This window comes from Indicator indicator, chromosome 13 (assembly GCF_027791375.1).
Source record: "Indicator indicator isolate 239-I01 chromosome 13, UM_Iind_1.1, whole genome shotgun sequence".
In the NCBI taxonomy this organism is placed as follows: domain Eukaryota; kingdom Metazoa; phylum Chordata; class Aves; order Piciformes; family Indicatoridae; genus Indicator; species Indicator indicator.
The window spans coordinates 11,798,545-11,821,067 of NC_072022.1; the positions used below are offsets into that span (position 1 = coordinate 11,798,545).

The 22,523-nt window shown below is 43.2% G+C and overlaps 1 protein-coding gene across 2 annotated transcripts in view; it reads right to left on the reverse strand.

The window, feature by feature from the left end:
* Positions 1-436: 436 nt before the first annotated feature.
* The window catches only part of BCHE (butyrylcholinesterase), a 33,690-nt gene continuing 11,603 nt past the window's right edge, over positions 437-22,523 (reverse strand). For both annotated transcript variants that reach the window (XM_054386146.1, XM_054386147.1), the window contains exons 3-4: positions 9,409-9,575; positions 437-564 (exon numbers count right to left, since the gene is read on the reverse strand). In XM_054386146.1, coding sequence (XP_054242121.1) covers positions 437-564; positions 9,409-9,575 — 295 coding nt within the window. The remainder of the gene's footprint in view (positions 565-9,408; positions 9,576-22,523) is intronic.

Here is a 22,523-nt window from a genome sequence, read left to right on the forward strand (position 1 = left end):
TGAAATGATGTCTGAAGCAAGGTTTAAGTGCGGTGGCATTGCAGCTAAAGATCAAAGCCAATTGTGTTTTGCATGGCAGCCCTGTAAAACACTGCCATTCCTATTAACCAGAAATCCATTTTTCTGTAGCAGATTACATTGTTACTTTGAAGTGTGAATTGCAGCAGCCAGTGTTTATAATAATATGTACATCATTAATCTTCAGACTTTAATCTCTGTAGTCCTATCTAGCACAGCGAAGCTTCAAAGGCTGCAGATGCCTGATATTGTTTATTGAGAAATGAGGTGAAATCTAAATCAAGGGTCTGGGGAATCAAAATGATATCATAAAACTCTTTTAATCTGCGTAACATATTTAATGCTAGATGTGTTAGAAAGCTACTTGTGGATTTGCCTGATGAGCAGTAATACAGACATACTGGAAAGGGTAAACATATTAATTAGAGCCTGCACATCTCTCTTTCTTGCTGGTGTAATCATTAAATTGATTTTTCCAGTCTGACATGTAATTGTTCCAGCGATGGAATCCTGCTTTCCACTCCCGTTCTGCTTCATCAATATTTCCTGTAAAACATGAAATGGGTTACATTAATCTAAATGTGAATCTCTTTACATGCTAATTGAAAAATAATTTTCATTATTAATGTCATTTCCTCCAGCTACATCATGAGATAGGGCTTTTGCCTCTTAAACCTGGAATGAATGAAAATGCAGTGGTTAGGGGTTTATCTTTACGTCAGGAAGGAAGGACTGCAAAGATACAATTCTGGCACGCCACAGGGTAATAAATATACTAATGTATGGGCTTGCTGATTTTTGGATCATACTTCTGTCCATCAAATGAATCATTCTAAAGCCTTTTTTAACTAGACAAAAATAAAGAGAGAGAGTATCCTCAAAATATTACTTGAGGCATAGTCTACAGCGAAACCTGCATACCCTGAGATAGATGCTTCTAAACGCTCCAGCTTTGCCATTACTCCCAATGGATTTCAATGGATGTCCAGAATTTCATCCTGCTGTGGAATAGATCCACAAGTTTGATGAGTAAGGGGGAAGGATCCTGTAAATTGTGCACATGTCGACATGAAACCATCTTCTCTTTTGTTTTCCATTCCAGCCTATAAAGTGTTTGCCAACTAATCTGGTGTCCCAAGGCAGTATTTATTGTCAAACTTGCTGTAGTCAACCAAAGCAGAGGGTGAGGAGGAGAAGAGTAATAAAAATATATCAATTTACAAGGTTCCCAGAGCATTTTATGGACAGCCATCCAAGAGCTGAAGTACAGGAGAGGTGCAGGGACCTTGCAGAGCCAAGCCATACAACAATTAAAAGCAAGATGAGGAACATGGGCTGTATCCCACACTGGGGCTTCTGCTTTTGGATCAGTTGTAGGCTTTAAAAACACAGCTTGGAAAACCATTTATGATCTAAGAATGGCTTCACTCATTTTGGACATAATTATCTCAATGTTCCATATTGACATAGCTTTCTTCCAAAAAATAGGGTAGTTGTGGTTAGGAGATAACAGTTCCATGGCTTCTTCATGCTCTTGTGACTTTATGATCTGCTGCTGCAGCAGAGCGTAGGCCTTCTCCCTCCATAAATGCACACTTGCCCCCTTCTTTATGATCCACCAGTACTGCAAGTTTAACTGGTTATGTGGAAATGAAATACCTTTGTGTTTTACACAGCAGTAGAGAAAATATTTTGGAAAGCAAGCCAACAGATTTGGAGACTTAGTCTGGAGAAGCATCCAGTAATTTGGTTGCTTATCTGTGGTTTAGTTCAACACTTCCAGACATTTTTTGGTCTGGGAATCCAGATGGCAATTTAATGAGACTTTGAAATGAGATTTACATTGGTTGGTTTACATTACTTGGTTTCAGTGAGACCACAAATAAAACCAAGATACTTTTTTTTTCTTGGGGAGGTTCTGTACTTGTAGCCAAAAGGGAAATTGTGAAGAACAAATACAGGGAAAAAAAAACCAAAACACAAAACATTAACAAAAACGAACCACAGTTCAGAGATGGGGCCCTGCCTTAATCCTCCCCTGACCCCAGTGAGGTGTCAGGGGAGGAAGGGGGTCCCAGCACCCCAATTAATCCATCAATGAACCCCCACTGGCTGCTGGGCACACCCTGGGTGTTAGAGAGGGAGTTCTCAGCTTGGGGGAGTCCCATAGTGGCTCTAGGAAGGGGGGTTGGGGGCTGTGTGTTGCCCCCCCCCCCCATTGTCACCTGTGCCCCCATTAATGAACTAAAAATTGTGCAAATAAAGGGGAAAAAAAAAAAAAAGGGGCTTGAATGTGTCCAGACAAGGGCAACAAAACTGGTGAGGGGTCTGGATCACAGCCCTGTGAGGAGAGGCTGAGGGAGCTGGGGGTGTTTAGCCTGCAGAAGAGGAGGCTCAGGGCAGACCTCATTGCTGTCTACAACCACCTGAAGGGAGGTTGTAGCCAGGTGGGGGTTGGTCTTTTCTCCCAGGCAACCAGTGGCCTGAACAAGAGGACACAGCCTCAAGCTGCACCAGGGGAGGTTTAGGCTGATGTGAAGAAGAAATTCTTCCCAGACAGAGAGATTGGCCACTGGGATGTGCTGCCCAGGGAGGTGGTGGAGTCACCATCCCTGGAAGTGTTTAAAATAAGCCTGTATGAGGCATTTAGTGCCATGGTTTAGTTGATTAGATGGTGTTGGGTGATAGGTTAGACTGGATGATCTCAAAGGGCTTTTCCAACCTGTGTGATTCTGTGAAATTAACTTGTTTATATCAGAGATCAAACACAAGTTCAGATCATGCTTATTTCTGCAGACCACAACTGTCATTAAGTCAGAGAGGGTTTGCAGATATTGGTACCAATAAGCCCTCGTTTTGTTTACTAAGGTACGCAGATAGGACCTGCAGAACTCTGGGCAGGAGATATGCACAACATTTTACTGTCCTGCTGTTGCAGCCACTGCTCTGAGAGCAGCTGCTGGCCACCTGCAGAGTGCAGGATTCCTTAGATGACCAATTCCTTAGCTGCCTAGAGCAAAACAATCACATTCCACGTGTGCCAAGAACAGCATCCTCACCTTGGCCCCCTTTTGATTGGAACATGCTGCAGAAACCCCCTCCTGGACATGCTGGCACCTCTGACTGGGAAAAGATTTTAGCTTATGTATATAATTTGGTTTTACTGGTTAAGGGATTGAAAATAGAGAATAAAAAACAGCCACTCCAAGCTATAAGGTAGATTGGGGAGCTAGGGCTGCTAGATACCTCTGCTTCTGTCAGTTAGCTACTTCTGGCAAGGGCTTTGGTGCAGGAATGGGGACATGCTCAGGACTTCTGTTAGCTGCTTCGTTTGTTAAGGGCTTCCAGGACTTCTGCTGTTAGTGGGACTCTGAGACTGTAATGCAGGGCATTCCACAATGCAGCAATAAAGGACTTCTGGGTTCTCTGCTCTCTGCATTTCTGGAATCTGGTTGCTATATGGCAACAGGGTTCCTGCCTTCATTCCTCACCCAACAGCAGCCCGGATCAGGGGGAAACAACAACAGTTGGTGTCTGAACATGGATGGACGACTGGAAGATTCTGAATTTAAAGCTGCAGCCCAGGGCCTCAGGTGGAAAATTCAGCTACACCCACATGAAATGGTTTGGCAATACTGGTGTTATTTGCAGAAAAATTCCTCAGCTCTATTTCTTGTCTTTTCTTGGTTATGGGTATCCAGTTTTGTTTATCCAGGCAAAGCCTCCCTTTAGGAATTAAAAAATCTGTTCCTTCTTTAATTATTCAAGTTTAGATGTGTTAGAAGTCTGCCCAAAAGCTTTAGGAACTGAAATACCTCTACCATATACAAGTCCTCACCATTCTAGGGTATAAATTATGAGGCATTTCAGCATTTTTTAAAGATCACAATGAAAAATTGAGTTGACTAGGGGGAGCCAAAAAGAAGAAACCCAGAGTGGCCACCATTATGAATCTAAAAGACAAAAGGGAAAGGAAAACACTGAAATAAGAACTTGGTTTCCCATTTGTTTGCTTTTTTTCAGTGATAAGATCCAAACTGAAGTCACAAGTCAATGCATCCCATTATCACCAACATCATCAATCTCTTTGAAGTAACCACCCATGACTTAGATGAGCTGACAGCTAGAAGGGAAAAAAAAGGCAAAACTTAGAGAATTGTGCTTGTGCAGTAATCACAGCCCAGAGCAGAGGGTTACTCAGCAGCGCTGTGGCACTCAGCTTATAATGCACTGGGCTGAATTTGCTCTATGCTCTCACTGAACAGAATCACAAAATGGCTCAGATTGGAAGGGACCTCAGAGCTCATCCACTCCAACCTCCCTGCCATGGACAGGGACACCTCTCAATTACGCTCAGCTGCTCAAGGCCTCATCCAGCCTGGCCTTGAATACCCCCAGGCAGGCGGCAGCCACAGCCTCCCTGGGCAGCCTATTCTGGAGTCTCATTACTCTCCTACTGAACAACTTCTTCCTTAGCTCCAGTCTAACCTTGCTCTGCCTCAGCTTCAAACCATTCCCCCTTGGCCTGTCTGTAGACACCCTCAGCAAAAGTCCCTCTGCAGCCTTCCTGCAGGATCCCTTCAGGTATTGGAAGACAGCTCTAAGGTGCCCCTGGAGTCTTCTCTTCTCCAGGCTGAACAACCCCACAATAAAATGGAGGCAAGAGGTGTTCTGGGTTACACCCATCCTTGTTGAGGACTGAGAAGAACCCAGCCCTCAGGTGGACAAAAGAAACCTGATCCAGGTGGGCAGAGAGAGTGACTTGGTTTCCCCCCTCCCAGGAGGAGGGGTTCCCTGGGTCAGAGGTGGTCTATTCCACTCCTCCTTCCTGTCCAGCAAGCCTATAAAAAGGTTGGACATCTTTCCCTTTCCCCTGCACACTGCCTGCTTGACAGACCTCTCTGCTACTGCTTCTTCCTGCATCCACCACATGCTCCTCCATGCTGCAGCCACACTTTCTAAAGAACTGAATCTGTTTGCATCAAGGGAATCCAATGCCAGCTGGGCCTGGTTTTGTGTATTTTTCTATTTACCCTTTGTAACCTTCCCTGTTACCGATATTTTGTTTAAAAGTTACATTTTTATTTCCAAACTGATTCCAGACCATCTTCTTTTGTGATCTTCCCTCTCCTTTCTCTTGCCTAATTTGCTTTACCTTACTGGGAAAAGAGAGAAGGGGAGGGAATCTAAATCTGTTTCCATTTGGGGTTTTGGGCTCCAGGTAAAGCTCAAACCAGCACAGAAGGCAAGAAGAGCCCAGATTCAATCCCAGACTTTAGAGTGATATCAATTAGCCTAAGGCAAAGTCCAGATGAGTGTATGAGGAGGGAGATTTCAGCAGGAATGGATCACATCTCAGTGCTCAGAACTGTCCTGGTTGAACAGACCAAGGAAGGAAAAGGGATTTTTTTGGCCTCTTTGGCAGTGTCTCTCCATACAGCCATGCACCCCTTGCTTGAATGGCATTAAAGGAAATTACATTTACCTCCATGTCCTCATTTGCTGAACTGCTAGATGTGCTAGTAAGTGCTAATCTGAACTGTATTTTTTGTATTAACATTAAGCTTGGGACAAAGGCCATGCAGCTGTTATGATAGAGGATAATGAATAAGGGATGGTGAGTTAGGATTCATTTTTCTCTCCTCAGCAGCCCATAAACACAGGTACCTGCAAGCTTCTTGATTCATTAGTATGATAAATGCTACAAATTTATCTGTGCTGTAGATTTTCAGGATGATAGTTCGTACATTGCTGTTCAGAAAGGAGAAAACAAATAGTATCTACACTTCAGTATCTCTATTCCGTGTTCTTTAAGCACACACTCTGAATATCAATGCTCTTTTAACCACAACAGGAGCTTGTTTGCAGGTTTATAATTTTGTTTGTTTGTTTGAATTTTATTTCTTCTTCCAAAAGTGAAGAGAGCTCCTGGGGAGACGAAATATTGCCAGAGCGGTTCTCTCTTCTGGGATTCAAGGTGCTGGAGTGGGAAAGAACTCAGATTAAAGTCTGTAGCTCATAGGTGCAGCACACAGTCTTACTTTGGTAGGTCCAGTGTCATTGGGGAGGTTATGTCTGACTGGTGCACTCTTCTGCATGCATAATGGATACAGCATCCAGCTCTGTGAACATTGAAACTGATTCTGGTGGGGCATTTTCTGATGAGTCACATTTTTAATATTTTTGCTACCCTGAGTATTTTGCTCTCCTGAATCCAGATAATAATAGCAAATAATTATTTTGGTGGTCAAGAGGTTGAACTTTTCTTTGTCTTCACATTCAAAACCATTTCAGGGTTGTTTCAATACCTCATGTATTTCTATCAGTTCCTTTGATTTCTCTGGAGATGATATACGATGCAGTAATCGCAAATAAACCAGAAAACTCTGTATTAGGCACTCAAAAAACAGTAATGGAGCAATAAATTGAAAGCTTGGCTGCTTGCAGCTTTCTACAATCAAGAGGAAATGGGCATTTATAAATAGTTAGGGCTCTAGATGCCTTAAAGATTGTGTTAAGGAGGAAGAATCTAGCATAGATGCATTTATAATTAAGGAGCTTGCTCTTTACTGTCCCTCCGGTGCATTTCTTTCAGAAGCAGCCATCAGAAAAGGTTCTGGTTGGTGTCCCACTGCTCACACCCCTGAATGAAGCATTAAATGCTGAACGCTCCCAGTTCATCTCAGGGTGAGCGGGAATGGGGGGGATGCTCGATGCCCTTGCATTGGGGTTGAAATCTCACCAGGAATCATGTTGAGTTGGAACCAAGAGTCCACAGAAGGCAAACCGAGTTCCAGCTGACCTGCCTAGTGATCATCAAGCTAGATACAAGAACAATTTCTGGGTCATGTCCTCCATGATACTTCGATACTTTGTGTATTGGAATTGAAGGAAAAGGCATTCAGAACTCTTCACAAATCACATAAAGTACTCTAGAGATCTGAAGGGCAGAGTTTTATATATGGCTGTTGCAGTCATGTTACTGTATGAGGCTTATTTTTTATTATCTTTTCTCAATCCATAATTGTGACCTTTTTTTTTTTCCTGATAGGCTGCTTGAGGAAAATGGAAAATATCTAACCATAAAGATGGCAGGGACTAAATATTTTCCTCTCTCACATTTAACTGCCTCAAGGAACCTGTTTTACCCAGCCTGTGACAGGAACAGCCTTGCTCAGAGGCCGAGCACATTTGCAGCTGGCCATTGCATGCAGAGAAGATCCCAAGGGGGTATCAAGGCTTGTGCTAGCAGTGGATCAGTAACTAAATGGTCATTACCAAGCACACACCAACTTGTACCACAACAAGTTTTGACCACTTACGATAGTGAGAAATCCTCTTGCAATTTCTGCGAGAAAAGTTGGTTTGATTGTCCTCTGCATGCTCTGCCTGCTGTAATTCCATTCTGTCTATTCAAACTCTACTTGAATTGTAACTCACAACAACAATAATATTAAATTTCCTTACTCCTTGTTCTCTGTCATCTTGCAGCACATCATATTAAAGCAACTATATTTCAGTGGAAGAAGCAATAGAAAAGATAGACCCTCAGAAGAGGAGGCGTGTGTATTTATGGCATGCACTGCCCTTTGGGCATAAAAGGAGAAAGAAATGCAAACCAAGATTGCAGTGAAGAGAACTGCTACAATATAAAGTGCTGTATTGTGTTGGTAAGCAGAATTCTAAAGGTTTCTTTGTTCAGGTTATACAGGCAACATAAATATAACCCCACAGGATTTCTGTTATGATATTTCAAGGACTGAGAGACGTGGATGCGTAACAAAGCAGCAATATCACTTGACAATATTCTTGTCTTGTTTCAGGATCCAGGATCCATTCTTTCCTTTTTGCTAAGAATATGCTCAAGACTTTCTCGTAATTAAATTATGTAAATTCATGTTGTAAATTACTGAAAACAGCAAAGTGATGTATTTATGCCTGATGGCAGATCTGGAGTGTTGCTTTGTCATCCCTCATGCTGCAGGACCATGCAAAGTGACCCTGCTGTCCTGCCAAGACGTGCTGAACTATGTCTGGTGATGTGCTCTCTCCTGTTCCTCCACAGAGCAGTTGGCTATGCACAATCCATTTGTAAGATGCAGATTATTCAACAGGGGTTCACAGCCAGGTTAAAGAAATACGTAAAACAGTTCAGATCTCCTGGCTCAGCACAAAGGGCTTGTCAGGGTTTGAGACATCTCCCTAAAATCCATCAGCAATTTGGTATACAGTGATTTTAAAGTAGCAGAATGTGCTTCATAAATTATTCATTTTTTCTACTGTTTTTACTTCTCTTGATTTAATTGAAAAACAGCTATTGAGAGGGGATAAATGTTGAGCCATAATACAGTTATAGGCTCAAATAAGGAGGGAATAAATTACTTCAGAGAGAATCATCTGTGTGCCGTCAAAGTTTACAGTTTTTAACACTAACTGTCAAACCAAATCTTACAGAAAACTTGTAAATGACTAATTAACAGCTTTAAAAGTGTCTCTTATTTTTGAAGCCAGACTTCCCTCTCCTCTCCAGTCAGGCTGCAAAATCATTTTATGAAAGCAATCCCCTTCAAAGCCCAGAAGGACAGAGGTTTGGTGTGTTTGCTGGGCTTTGCAAACCCAGCCTCATTCGGCTTCTGAACAAAATCTGAGTCTTTTGTGTTCAGCTGAGCTTAAAGTTTCAAGCAGCTCATTATACTTTTCTAAGTGGTGAAATCTCATAAACTGCATGTATACATGATTAGGCAGAAATCAGTTCTGTTTTGCATGGGCAAATCCTGAAGTCTGTGGGTTGTCATCAATGATTCAAGACTCTAGAAATAAAACACAAGGCACTCTGGTGTGAGATGCAGAATAGAATCCAGTCCTGGCAGCAGCCATGTACTTAATATGCTCTGTGGATTAGTTGCATAATAATATAATCCCATAAATAATAGATAAATTAATCCCAATGTAACATCTCATAACATACCTCAGGTACATGAAAGTTATACAGAACATCTAAAGCCTCTAGAGATCCCACTGCAAGGTCCCCCTTTAGCAATGGCTCACGAACCCAAAGCCAAGCCCCTCACAGGGGGTAGCTCGAGAACAGAGATTTGCAGCACACTTAATGTCACGTTGAGGATGCATCTGTACTTGGGGACAAAGAAGCTCCACACCACCGAAATGCTGGCCCTTAGCCTGTCCCAAGTCTTTTGTCCCAGCGCACAACAGGGTGGAGAGTCCATGACACAAGACATAGCGTGGACAATTCTACCCAAGATCTGAATGTGTAATGGAAATTCACTTATGAACAGGAATGTAAAGACTTAAACTCAGTATCATTTGAATACCAAGCAAATGATCCTTGTATAAAAGTTCTACAAAATCAACTCTAAAAGCATTTTTTACCTGTAAATTCCAGGATTTTGGGGAAAAAAATATTCCAGAAGCGACAGTGCTGAGCACGTAACTTTGTCAGCAGCTCCGGAGCGCTGGTGTTCAGGGTCAGGTACTGCTGTTGAGTGCTGCTGAAGGCTGGCCAGTATCCTCCTTTAATCAGCGTCCCATTTGGAGCTCTAAACCACAGAACAAGCATTTCATTCGGAATGAGACATTTACTACAGCACTTCAATAAAGCTTGTTTTGGAGTTTTTTATTTAACAGTCATTTTTCAGCTGAAGTGTGTTAGTTTGGAATTACTGCAGTACACTTTCATTAGCAATAGGGTTGTAGGGTTGGGGGGAAGGAGATAAACTTCACTGAACTGAATGTGAAAAGGAGAATATTTATATCACTCTTTTGGGGTGTTCTGGGTTAATAACAAGTCCAGAGGAGGGCCACAAAGATGATCCAGAGGCTGGAACACCTCTGTTATGAGGTAAAGGCTAAAGGAGCTGGGGGTAAGGAAGAAGAGAAGACTCCAGGGGGACTACAGAACTGCCTTCCAATAGCTGAAGTTATCCTACAGGAAGGCTGTAGAGGGACTTTTTTTTACAAGAGTGTCCACCCACAGGACAAGGGGAAATGGATCTAAATTGATGGAGAATAGGTTCAGATGGATCTTAGGAAGAAATTCTTCACTACAAGAGTGGGAAGACTGAAATGGATTGTCCAGAGAGGTTGGATGTCCCCTCCCTGGAGATGTTCACGGCCAAGCTGGATGAGGCCTTGAGTAACCTGGGCTAGTTGAAAGGCATCCCTGCCCATTGCAAGGGCTTGGGTTAGATGATCTCTAAGGTCTCTTCCAGCCTAAGCCATTCTATGTATAAACCATCACACAAAAACTACATTCCTAGAATCTGGAGATTTGCACAAAAGCTGTAAATCACTATGGATAACTGCAGAACAAACCAAGCAACCAGTCCAGTAGGTTGAGTGGTTTATGGTTTAGTTTGTGTGTTGCTGACCCTTTCAGGCAGATGAATGGATTGGCCTAAAGAGCTAAGACAAAAATGCAAGCAAAGGCACAAATAACAGCTATATGTCAATGACAGCCTCTTCTCCTTGGTGGCAAGAGACAGGAGCAGAGGAAATAGTTCCAAGCTGCAGCAGGGCAGGTGCAGGCTGGATGCTAGGAAATATTTCTTGCCAGAGAGAGTTCTCAGCCATTGGAATGGTCAGCCCAGGACAGTGCTGTAGTCACCATCCCTTGAGGGGTTCAAGCAGTGTGTGGGGCTGCTGCTTAGGGACATGGTTTGGTGTTGAGCCTCCAGTGCTGGGTCAAAGATTGGGCTGGATGAGCTTGGAGGTCTCTTCCAACCAGATGTTCTCTGTGATTCTGTACTGGGAGAGAAAAGAATTCTTCCTCACTGAGAAGGAACCATTCCTCCTTGAAGTATGTTAAGCCCTGTGAGCAGAGTGCCAAGCAGGAAGAATCTCAAACCTTTTGGAAAGCAGGAAGAGGAACAGAGTGTTTGGCTCTTTGTAAAACAAGCTCTGCATGCTAAAGGATCACAGCTGTTAGTATTAAAATAGCTGTGATAAATATTTAAAATACGACACAATTCATCTGCTTCTAGGGACAGGCAGCTGGGGCTTCACCTCCAAAATCAGCATCTGGTATTTGTACGACTAGAGGGAAAAAAACAAAAGGTTTACTTATGTAGAAAAAGAACAAAATTGGGAGCCTGGCATTAGGGAACAAATGAGACTGAATGTGATTTTCAGAAAAATAAGATGATTTGTGACTTCTTATGGCATAAATTTTTGCGAACTTGGAAGAGGTTAAGAATATTTTGGAATTAAACCTTAAGAATTTAACATCTTATTGCAAGTGCAAGTAGAAGGGATTCGTTTTCTTTTTGAGAAGATGATCTAAAGCAAATCTGGAGTTTAGGGCAGAACAACATTTGCTGGTTCTTGGGGGATAAATTGCAGAGCACCATCACCTGAGTTCATTTGATTATTGCCGCTTTACTTTTCACCCAAAGGCAGTGGTCAGAGAGGAGTCTGGGATATGTGGAGCCCACTTGAGTTCTGCTTGCTAAGAGTGGGAAGAGGGTACGAGGTGTGGGTGGGAGCAGTCAGAGCACGAGACTCAGCTGCTGAAATAAGATCACATCTCTTAGTTCATTCCACAAAACTAAACAGGTTTTGGGCCATGTTTAGTATTTTGCAGCCTCTGGCATCAGGCACTTGCGGAAGGATGTTGGCGATTGGGCATGTAATTTCCTGAACTGCTTACTTCTTTACTCATTTCTCTTTACTAATTCAGCTTTGATTAACTTGTGGCACCCTTTTTAACTGCACATTTATTTGTGGCTCACCAGGACGATGACTTAAGCAGAGGTGACTTGCACTTCAGTTGGAGATCAGCACACTAATGGTGCTGTCACTACCCATTTAACAGCTCCTCTGCTCTGCAATAAATCATGACATTCCACATCAGAATTTACAGCTGAGGGGGGGAGGTACACAATGGCTACAGATGGCTTTTACTGGGAATGACTGAAAGAACTGTCAGATGAACACAGCGCTTTGAAATACATGGACCTGTTGATTATGACATTCTTCCTGCATTTCTAGGAAGCTTCTGTCCAGGGGAATGTCCAGCAATGTTCTCCTCAGCTCCACCACTGAATCACTGCCTTTCAAAAGCAGCTCCCAGTTACAGCAAAACACAGACCACAGGAGCATAATTTGTAACTGATAAGAACAAGTTATGAACAGAGCTTCGTTGCTGTATCACAATTACTGTTTGTTCCTTCTTGCTAATAACTTCATGATGAGAATTGCAGTGCCCAGAAACAGCTGTCAGTTTCCCTGTTCTTTGTACCAAACTGAGAGTTTAATATAGAAAATGGAAAAGTGAGAATCTTTTCTGAGCAGAAAGGAATCCAATTCACTGCACAGCCTGTCTCTGTCCATCTGTGTTTGCATGACAGGGTATAGGAACTTGCTTCTGCAGAAACAAAGTTCAAAATTTCCATGGAAACCTGAATCCTATCTCTGCTCTTTCATCTCCTCAAGCATCTTGTTTTCAGTCCACTCCAGTTTTTCCCACCTGAGTGTTGTCAATGAGGCCTGAAAATAGCCTTGAAAGTGCTTGGGCCATGCTTCTTCAGGCTGGTCCTCTACATTGTGCATCTATCTTGTGAAACACTGATCATCTTTTTTACACCTCAATCCAGATATATAGGCTCTGCTCAGGGAAGACCTTCATTTTCTTTGGGGAAAATGTGAGCTACTTCATTTTGAGTAAGAAGCTGGCTCATTTTCTAATCAATTTCTGGTATCTGCAGGAGCAGGCCCAATGTTAGTTAAGAAATAGTTATTTGAATTGATCCCAAAGGATAAATGCAAAAGAGAAGGGAGAAAGGGGGGGGGGAAACAAATACCTAACACCAGCGTAACTCGCCCTCCCCCTGCCAAACTACCTGTGTTTAAACTTTGGTGTTAAGCAGAATTTGTTTATTTCAGCTTTTTTGTTGTTTGGTGGTAGGTTTGTGTTGTTTGGTTGGTTGGGTTTTAATTCATAGAACATAGAATCATGGAAAGGCTCAGGCTGGATGAGACCTTAGAGATCACCTAACCCAACCCCTTGCCAGGGGAGGACACCTTTCAGCTAGCCCAGGTTACTCAAGTCCCCATCCAGCCAAGCCTTGAACATCTCCAGGGAGGAAGCATCCACAACCTTCCTGGACAACCCATTCCAGAGTCTTGGCACCCTCAATGTGAAGAATTTCTTCCTAAGATCCTATCTAAATTATTCTCCTTCAATTTAAATCCGTTTCCCTTTGTCCTATGGGTGGACACTCTTATAAAAAGTCTCTTTGCAGCCTTCCTGTAGGATCCCTTCAGCTATTGGAAGGCAGCTCTAGGGCCCCCCCAAAGTCTTCTCTTCTCCAAGCTGAACAATCCCAGTTCCGTCAGCCTATCCTCACAGCAGAGGTGTTACAGCTCCTGGATCATCTTAGTGGCCTCCTCTGGAGTCCCACTTATGGTGGGTGGACTCTTTCTGCCCTCTGATAGTGGTACAGCAGCTCATTTATAGTTAATTATTTTGTTAGGATATGCCTTTAAGGCAGCCAAACATACTTTCTCAGGAACCCAGAAAACAGAGTATCTCTGTGAGCTCAGTCTCCAGGAAAGCTTCTCTCATGTTCTGCCTTTGTACCTGTGTGTGTTCTCCTTGAAGCCCATGCTCCTTATTTAACCTCGTGCTCAGTGGAAGTTGCCTGATACTATTCATTGTTACTTCACTCAGGTTCTTCCTTCTTTGGGTACCACATGTCCACCACTGCCAACAGCACTTAATTCCGAGGACTCCTTCACAGTAAGTTTACTGAATTTACCAGAGGAGTGAGGAGAGCTTTACAGGGGCTTATTCACTGATCATTTCTGTGTACTCAACACTTACCTTCAACAGCTTTAGAAGGCTCAGTTGGTTGAGATGGAAAATGCAGCCACCTTACCAGAGGCCTGTTAGTTACAACTGACATACATCTGTTACTATTCTCATGATGGCCTCCAAGACAATACCAGTTCACTGTGCACTTATTAATACTCACATAGCATTGTTCTGCAGATGATTCATCATACACAGAAAAAAAAAATCTATAATTTCTATTTTTGGTAAACACTCACGATATAAACATTCACGAGCCTTCCTGATTGAGCTCTGAATAGTTTTGACTCTGCTGTGGTGTCACCATTTAACAGAGAGGCTCTTTTGTAATGTTAAGTTATATTTTGATATAGTCCACAAAGAGAAATTTTCTCTGATAGGTCTCCTGAAAACAGTTTTAGGTGTCATTTACCTTTCTAATGAGTGTTGTAAACACTAACTGTACCACATGCCAGCTTAGACTGTCCCAAGCTTTCACTCTGTTCCTATTCAGCTGCTCTATTTGTAAATGGATCAGGTTAATACGTTGTGGTGTTTCTCTAGAGGAAGAGAAAAACAAATCCCACATGATTTCAGCTGTCAGACACAGATAAATTATACCAGCCCAAGCTCACAAAGAGATTCACAGGCTGGAATGCAATTTTACCTCCGGTCCCTGGTAGCCCCTTCCTCCAGACAGAAAAATATTTGTTCTGCCTGGCTGAAGCTGTTCACAGAGCTATTGCTCCCTGAGAGAAGCATACAGTAATTTCACCTGAGCAGGGTTATTGCTCTTAATTGTCTCTTGGGTTGCTCCTGGCTTCCCTTTGACCTGCTCACAGAAGAGCTCAACCAGCTCCTCTCCCCACAGCTCACCCTGTGGGGAATTTCCCATCTTTCCCTATTGTGTGGAGCAGTGGGAAGGTGGCCTCTGCATGCACAGCCTGCCTCCCTCCTGCTCTCATCAACCCCACCAGGCACAGAACTTCCTAAGGCAATTTCTTCCTCCCTGCCTCCTGCAGGTTGTCACCCAGCTGACATTCTGCTGGCATGGGTCTCGTTAACTCCACAGGCTGCCCACTGAGATTAATGAAAAGTTATGCCAATGTCTGGTGCAGCAAGAGCTGAAATCAGAGACCTGCTCCTTCTGGCTGTGGCTTTATTGGCTTCACCAAGGCAGTAACTGCTGATGCTCATTTTCAATTTGGGACCCTTTTCCTTTTAACCAGCTGGTTTAAAGAGGAGTGAATGTGAATCATTTTTATTAGCCATCATGCTTCCTCATGGCTGGCAGGCAATCAGCTGGTCTTCATGGGATGGAGTTTTGCAGTGTGTTACCATGGGCACAAGGTAATGGGGAGGGGCAATGGTCTGAAAGCGAGTGCTACAGCTACAGAACCCCAGCTCCTGCACATTTTGGACAAAGCCTTTAAGAACTGGTGAGGCTGGCATCAAATAAGACACATACTGTAACTGTTCCAGCCTGGGGAGTGAGGGACATTTCTGCATAGGTCCATACTGCAATCAAAAGAAGTGCTGAAGCTCATTCAGTTGTCCCAAGGGTGGCTTCAGAGCAGCCATGTGAAAACTGCCAGCAGCAGGGCAAGAAAAAGCCACAGGATTGGAGTTAGATAATGGTTAGACACAATCCTATGATTTGTATCCTAACAATGTATCCCAGTTTCATAACTGCTTTATTAGTGGCTGTATCATGTGGAGCACATCCATTAATCGTGCTGGCACTTAAACAACCAAAATTCCTGTATTTATCTAACCCAAGTGGATGAACTGAGGGGTTTTCCCCTCCAACCTTGAGTGCTGGCAAGGAACACCAGGCAGGCCCGTGGTGCCTCAGCCCTGCGGAGGGAACCGTTGGCAGCTTCAGTCAGGAGAACATCTTCGGATGTCTCACCTCATTTCTAAAGGCCATGGTGTGTGATATTTATACCTGGGTTCATTTTCTGGTTCCAGCACAACAACTGCCAGGTTAACAGCAGTTTTAGGCTGTGGTGTGATCCCATGGGGATGACAGAGTAGGGACCGTGGGTGCATGCGGCAGGCTTTGCTCGGGTGCTGTGACTGGGAGCATGAGAGATGCTTTCCAGCCCAGTGCTATTAAAAAGAAGAGCAGAATTTACTGTTTAGTACTGGCTGAATCTTCTCAAACTCTCCAACAACTTGGCTTAATGCTGGTTTCCTCGTACCAGGTTATTGGTTTCAGATGCCTCACTGTTAAGGAGACATTGGGGAGGGGCTGTGAGGTTGAAGATTCAAAGTCCTTAACCTGAGGAGGAGTCCTAGCTGTTGGAACAAAGGAAATGAATCTGTTCTGGAAACCTTTCTTAGAAAGGTTAGCAAGAGAAAGGATAAAGAAATATCAGTAACACCCCCTTAGCTGTACAAACATCTCCAGCTGCTGCAGCTGCTGCATAAGCTTTCCATTCAGAGACTGAGGCCTGTGTGGGTCTGGAAGGCTCTCATTGCATGAATAAGTGGTTTGCTCTGATTTGGCATCAACATCAACTGAGTCCACCTCTGTCTGATTCAGTACGGTGAATTTATTGTTAGATTCCAAAAATTCAGTAATCCACAATATTTTAACAGGCCAGCCAATTGTCTATCACTAATTAAATGGACTTCACAGAGTCCCTGAAATCTTTATAGCAAAATATTTTACATTGAATTGCACTCTTTGAGGCTTTTGTTATTAGACACTGCAAGAAAAGATGAGGAGGACACTTTTCTGTCCATTATCCAGAAGCTATGGTTTGGCTCACTGGAATAGCAAGACCAGGGGAACCATCAGCCCAGAACAGACAAGCTGAGAAACTGATGTGCTGTCACTTCACAAATTCTGGCATCACTTTTGATGCCAGTGCTGCTACCAGCTGGTGGTCTTTATACACCATGCTGCATAACAAGATTTTGCGAGTTTTTGTTTCATTGAGGTGGCTCTCGAGAGCATTCCTTATTATCAGCTAATCACTGGCCATGCTGTCTATTGATCTGATGGACCCCCAGTACAAATGCACCGCCACACTTCATGTTTGATTGTGAAATGTTCTCTTAAGGCCCTCTTAGCCCAGTAGGAAAGAGAGAAGCTATGTAATTTATCAGCTGAAAAGGGTGAGTGGTGCCATTTATAATAACCAAGCTCTAAAAACTGCCATGCTGGAAGGTGACAACTCAGACAGGGGTATGTCAGCCTGTGTGACATTGGCTGATTGGAAAGCAGCCACAATTATCCATTTCATACACTTCCTTCTTATTTCATGACATCAGCATTCCTGAGGAATCAGGCCTATGCTCCTGTGGCATTTTGAAGAACTGAAGAATTAAAACAATTCCATTTTGAAAACATTTAGAATTTAATTCTAGTACTGAAATCTAACCAGTTTCTGAAAATCAGCATTAATTAAACCTTTCTCACTATGATGCAACAATCATTGGTCCTGATTCTGCAGTGTTTGAGCCTTATTCATATTCCCACTGTAGCACAATGTACTGCTCAGTCAAATTGGTCCTTGAAGTAGAGGTTGCAGATTCAGACCTTTCAAATGACTTTTCTTAAGCAGCTCTTTAGGGGGAAGTTCATTCAGTTCTGTGGTGTTCAGTTCTCCCTCATGGATGGCACATGAGTTCCTAACCCAGTGAGGGTAAAGTCTCCCACAGTAAACAGAAACTGCTTTGCAAGTTCTGTCACAGGTAAATATTATTTCTTCTGCTGATCCTTGAAGAAATCTGTAGGATCCAGCTGGCATGCTTTGTAACTGGCAGAAACTGGAGAAGGAACCTTGCATCTAGGCTTTCTTACACCTTCACAGGCTAAATAAAGCTCAGGATATTCCTTCCAGATTCCACCCTAGTGACACCAGTTGTGTATTTAAATGTCTTAAACTATAAATTATTGTGGTATGCATGACTGCAACTGATATCAGTTCCAGGAAACGAAGCAACAAGCTTCTGCTTCCTTTTTGGTCTTACTGTGTTCTGCTCAGAACAGCCTCATAAAGCACCCATCAAGGTGAAATGATTCTTGCTTGGGCGTGTCCTGGTACTCATTTGTGAGTTCCTCTTATATATAAGGTAATGACATGGTAGCTCTTAAGGCATTTACCATAAATAATACAGTATTTGAGAAATTTAGATCCAGGATGTTCTGCCTCAGCTCTTTGGGCATGCTTGCCATGCATTTAGAAGCTCAGTGCCTCAAATCCCTGGCTCCTGGGTTGGAGCCTGCCCTGGTATGAGAAGTAATAACAAGCTGGGTTAGCCAAGCTAGAGCTAATGAGCCCTTCAGACCCTGCCTGTGTATTTCTGTGGCAGTTTAGGCTGGGTGCCCCCTGCCACTGCTACATGAGATACACCTCTGATGTCCTGGGTGCTCACCCAATAGTGGTGGACACAGGAAACGACGTATTTCTACCCATAAATCCTGCGCCCTATAAGGCCATCTGCAAAGTCATTCTCTTCCTCTTTCTTCCCTCTCTGCTCCCCTGGGAGATGTCCTCTCTTATCGGGTAATGCCGGGGGAGTATCCTCAAGGCCTCTTAGGCCTGTCTAGGCCTAATGCCAGGAGGAGAATGGAGGGGGGGCAGTCTCAGACCTGGCCAGCCTGAGACTTTCCTAGCAGCAGGAGGGGGAAGAAAGAGCCCTGGGGGGTTTGGGTTTACCCTCAGGTGGGAAGAAGGGAAGGATTGGGAAGCCTTTGGGAATTCTGTGAGGGGTTCTGTACGCTTTGGGATACTCTTTGTCACTATGCTTTGCAGTTTGTAATTCTCTGTAGCTTCACCAATTGCTTTTCCATTTAAACTTTCCATCACTCTCCAATCCATTTGTGTGAGTCTCATTCTTTTGTCCCTTTGGGGGCAAGAGACGATCTGTCTGGCCCCAAACCAGCACAATTTCTAACCTCCTTGGCCCATACTGGCACTGCTGCACGTAGGTCTGCTCCACCACGAAAATGCTCCAGCAGCGCTCAGTGCTATTTCAAGTAGCCTTGCCCCAGGCTCCACCATCTTTGCAGCATTTGATGAGCTGTGAATATCATACAAGGTCTGGAAGAGCAGTCCCACCATTCTGAGAGTCACTAGCACTAGAAACTTGAAAGTGACTTAAAATGTCCTTTCCAGAGTAACAGGCAAACACAGTTTAGCTCTACTTAACAATGAAGATCCACACTGATTTAAGTGAGAAGAACAATGTCCCAATGTCTGGGTCCCTCTGACTGAGGACAGTCAGTCCTGTCTCTTGTCTTCTCAGCAAGCCTATGCTACAGTCCTAAAGCCCTGACAGTCAGAGATCTTTCAGTATCTCTGGTGGTATGTCCCAAACATGTGCATGTTCCACACAGTTTTGAAGAGTGTAGAAAGAAGAGACTGAGACCATGCTGGATCTCAGCTTTCTCATCACAGAGCATTATTTCTGGATAAAGAGGAAAAGATAAGCTCTGAAAATGGAAAGAACCTGTGATGTTAGAGGCTAGCTTGGTAAAAGAGTGATTGACAAGAGGAAAAGAGAAACAACCAACCAAGACAAAACCAAACTTTAAAGCTAGTGAACAATATTCAACCTAATGGTGTCACTTCAAGGAGCCAGAAGATTTGAATTCAGGGAGATGGATGAAATTTTGCCAATCATGTGGAGATAATTTAAAACCAGCACTTTATTCCTGCTCCAGGTGCCTTGCATTAGGTGTGGTATTTTGCACGGTATTTGAAGACCAGCCCTGCATTTTCTGAGGTGAAACAACTTAGCTGTTAGGGGCTGATCCAGATTCAAACAAATGGAAGAGACTGATTGACTTCAAAAGCTTTGGATCAGGTCCCAGCTGGAGAAATACCCATAGCTGGTTGGGAAAAAGAGAAGAAAAAACAAAACAAAACAAAAAGCCCCCCAGGTGCTGGGGTGAGTATTCACATTTGTATTTAAATCACTTTTGAATAGGTATGAGAGAGGCAACAGAGTGGCTTAGTTCTTTGTTCTAGAGGAAGAGTTTTGCCCATTTTATTTCTGTAAGATTCTTCAGCCCTTTTGCAGGGTGTCAGGTTTAGCTTTCAAAGACCACTTTTCAGAGCTGTTATTTTTTTCACGCTCTCAGCTGCAGCATGGAATCAAGCCAGACCATAGTTTTTAGTCTTGCAGAGGGTGAAGATGGCTATTGGAAATGGAAGAAGGTGCTGAACCCTACTGAGACCTTGAAGGAGGAAGTAACTTCCTTAGAAAGTAAGAAGAATAAGCAGACAGGAAAAGACGTAGCACTTGCCCTTTTACTCATCCTCTGAAACTGTCTCCTCTCCTCTACAACCTCAGTTGTCCTTCTCGTGACCTGGAAAAACATAAATTTACAAAGTATCTTGACCAGAACTGCTCCCTGGAACGAGCCTAAGGAGTGTGTGTAAAGGCAGAGAAAAATGTTTTTCCTGCCCTGGAACTATTAATGCTCTGTTTTAAATTCCCAGTGGCTTTGGGAAAATTTTTCAGCCTGGTTGGTTGTGAGAAAGAGTGGATGCCATGCTCATGGGTATGATTGCTCTTTCCATTTCTTTCTTTCTCTCCCGTTAATAATTTCATCCCAGACACTCACAAATTGCTAGATAAATGGATTCAGTGCTTTCCTTATCTCTAAAGACCAAGTTTTCAGTACGGCCTGTATACTAGATACTACACTAGGAGAGAATATTTGAGAAATATCCAATTGTAATTGCCCTAATCCTGATTCCTTTTCAGGATGGATGCTCCTCATAGCTCTGCATCAAATAAAATCATCTAGATCCATTGTGTGCTGATGGACTTCTTCACAGTAGCATCTTTCTGGGTATTTTTCCACTGTTGCCACTGTTTTACTTCTGTGAATGGTAAAAAAAAGCATGTCACAAACTTCAACTACCACATAATTGAGGCCATATTGAGAAGTCCTATAAATGAAACCCTCAGGTGACTTTCTGTAGCATGTTCAGGTGTTATAGCTTCATCTGAAACAGAACCACTGAGACTTCATGATTGGAAAGGTAAATAAGAAGCTGAAGTGTCCCCTGCGAAGTATTTCAGAGTAAAAAAGAGGAAATTATTTTCTTCTCTCAGTTACAAATTCATTGTAGGTTTGCAGCCACAAGTGGAAGCCACACATAACTGTCTTTGATAGACACACTCAAGTTATGCCCCAGTATTACAACACCCTCTGAGTCTTACTTCGACTACACAAGAGGGAGATCTCAAACACCAACATCTGACTAAGTCATGAAAGCTGTGCTCTCAAGAGGGCAGGAGGCTACCTGAGCCCTTTCAAAGCCTTTCTCTAAAAACTGAGGGCGCTCTGTGCTGTATAAAACTAGGAAGTGGTCTTGTGCTCCCACAAAGGAACACAGATGATGGCCAGAGATGTCCAGGAAAGCAGACAGTGTCAGCTTTTAATTTGACATCTCTGCTAACGTGCAATTGTGTCACATCACTAACTGTAAACAGGAAATTCCTGATTTCTACTTCCACAACTTCTAGGTTTGTGGGGACAGAATCTCACAAACCCTGGGATGAAAATGCTAACGACATTTACTCACAACTGACTTCTCTTCTGATTGAAAAAAAAACAAAACCAAAACAACCTAAAAATTAAACCCCATATTGAGCTACCTTCAGAAATATGATGTTGGGTAACCTCTGCTGCTCCTCATTTCCTCTTTACTCCCCTTTGCCACCTCCCTGAAACAAGCCAATCTCTCGTGTTGAAGAGTAAATTAAAACATGTACCGAAAGGTTTCCATTCTTCATCTGAAATTTCTCTGTAGGACTTCAGATTAGTGCTCCAGAACCACCTGGAAAAAATAGGGTTTGCAGACCTTTTAAACTGCAATTTCTGTCTTTTGATGATGAAAAAGAACTAAGATGCAGAAAAGCAGCACCCAAGAAGAGTGCTCCTGAAAGGAGAATTAACTGTGAGTGAACATTAACCAGGATTTCACAGTCACTTGTGCAACCAAGTCTCCACACGCCTGTAGCTGTGATACAAGGAATGTCATCCTTAATCCCAGATCATCTCTGAAGTCTGTTGCTCTTGGGCATGAACTTGCCTTACACATAACTTCTAAGTAGTTCATTCATGCATTCCCTTCAGTTCACTCTTCACAGATGCTTTCACCCCCCCAAAATGTCTCTCAGACATTTTCCTCCTTAATCTCTCCATTTCTTTTTGTTCTTCCTCTTGTCTGTTTTGTCTTGTCTTGTTCACTTGGCTTCCTGAATCAGTATTTCCCTCTTTTATTTTCCCATCTTCCTTATCTATGTAATTTCCATCAAATGCTAAATCCAACCTTCCACACACCCTTCTTACTCCCACTCCCAAATCTGAGGCAGCAATCATACCATGATTTCACATCAACTCTTCAAACAGCCCTCTTCCCTCCTCTCCCCGCCCCAAACCATATCCACACCAGGTTCTGGGCACAGCAGAGAACCATGCCTGCTATTGGCTCTTCTGCCTCTCCCTGACATTATAACAGGCAGAGCTACATCCAAGATATTTCACAGAATCACAGAATGGTCTGGGTTGGAAGGGACCTCCAAAGCTCATCTAGTCCAAGCCCCTCTGCAGTCAGCAGGGACATCCTCCACTAGAACAGGTTGTCCAGCAACCTGTCCAGCCTCACCTTGAATATCTCCAGGCATGGGGCCACAATCACCTCCCTGGGCAAGGTGTTCTGGT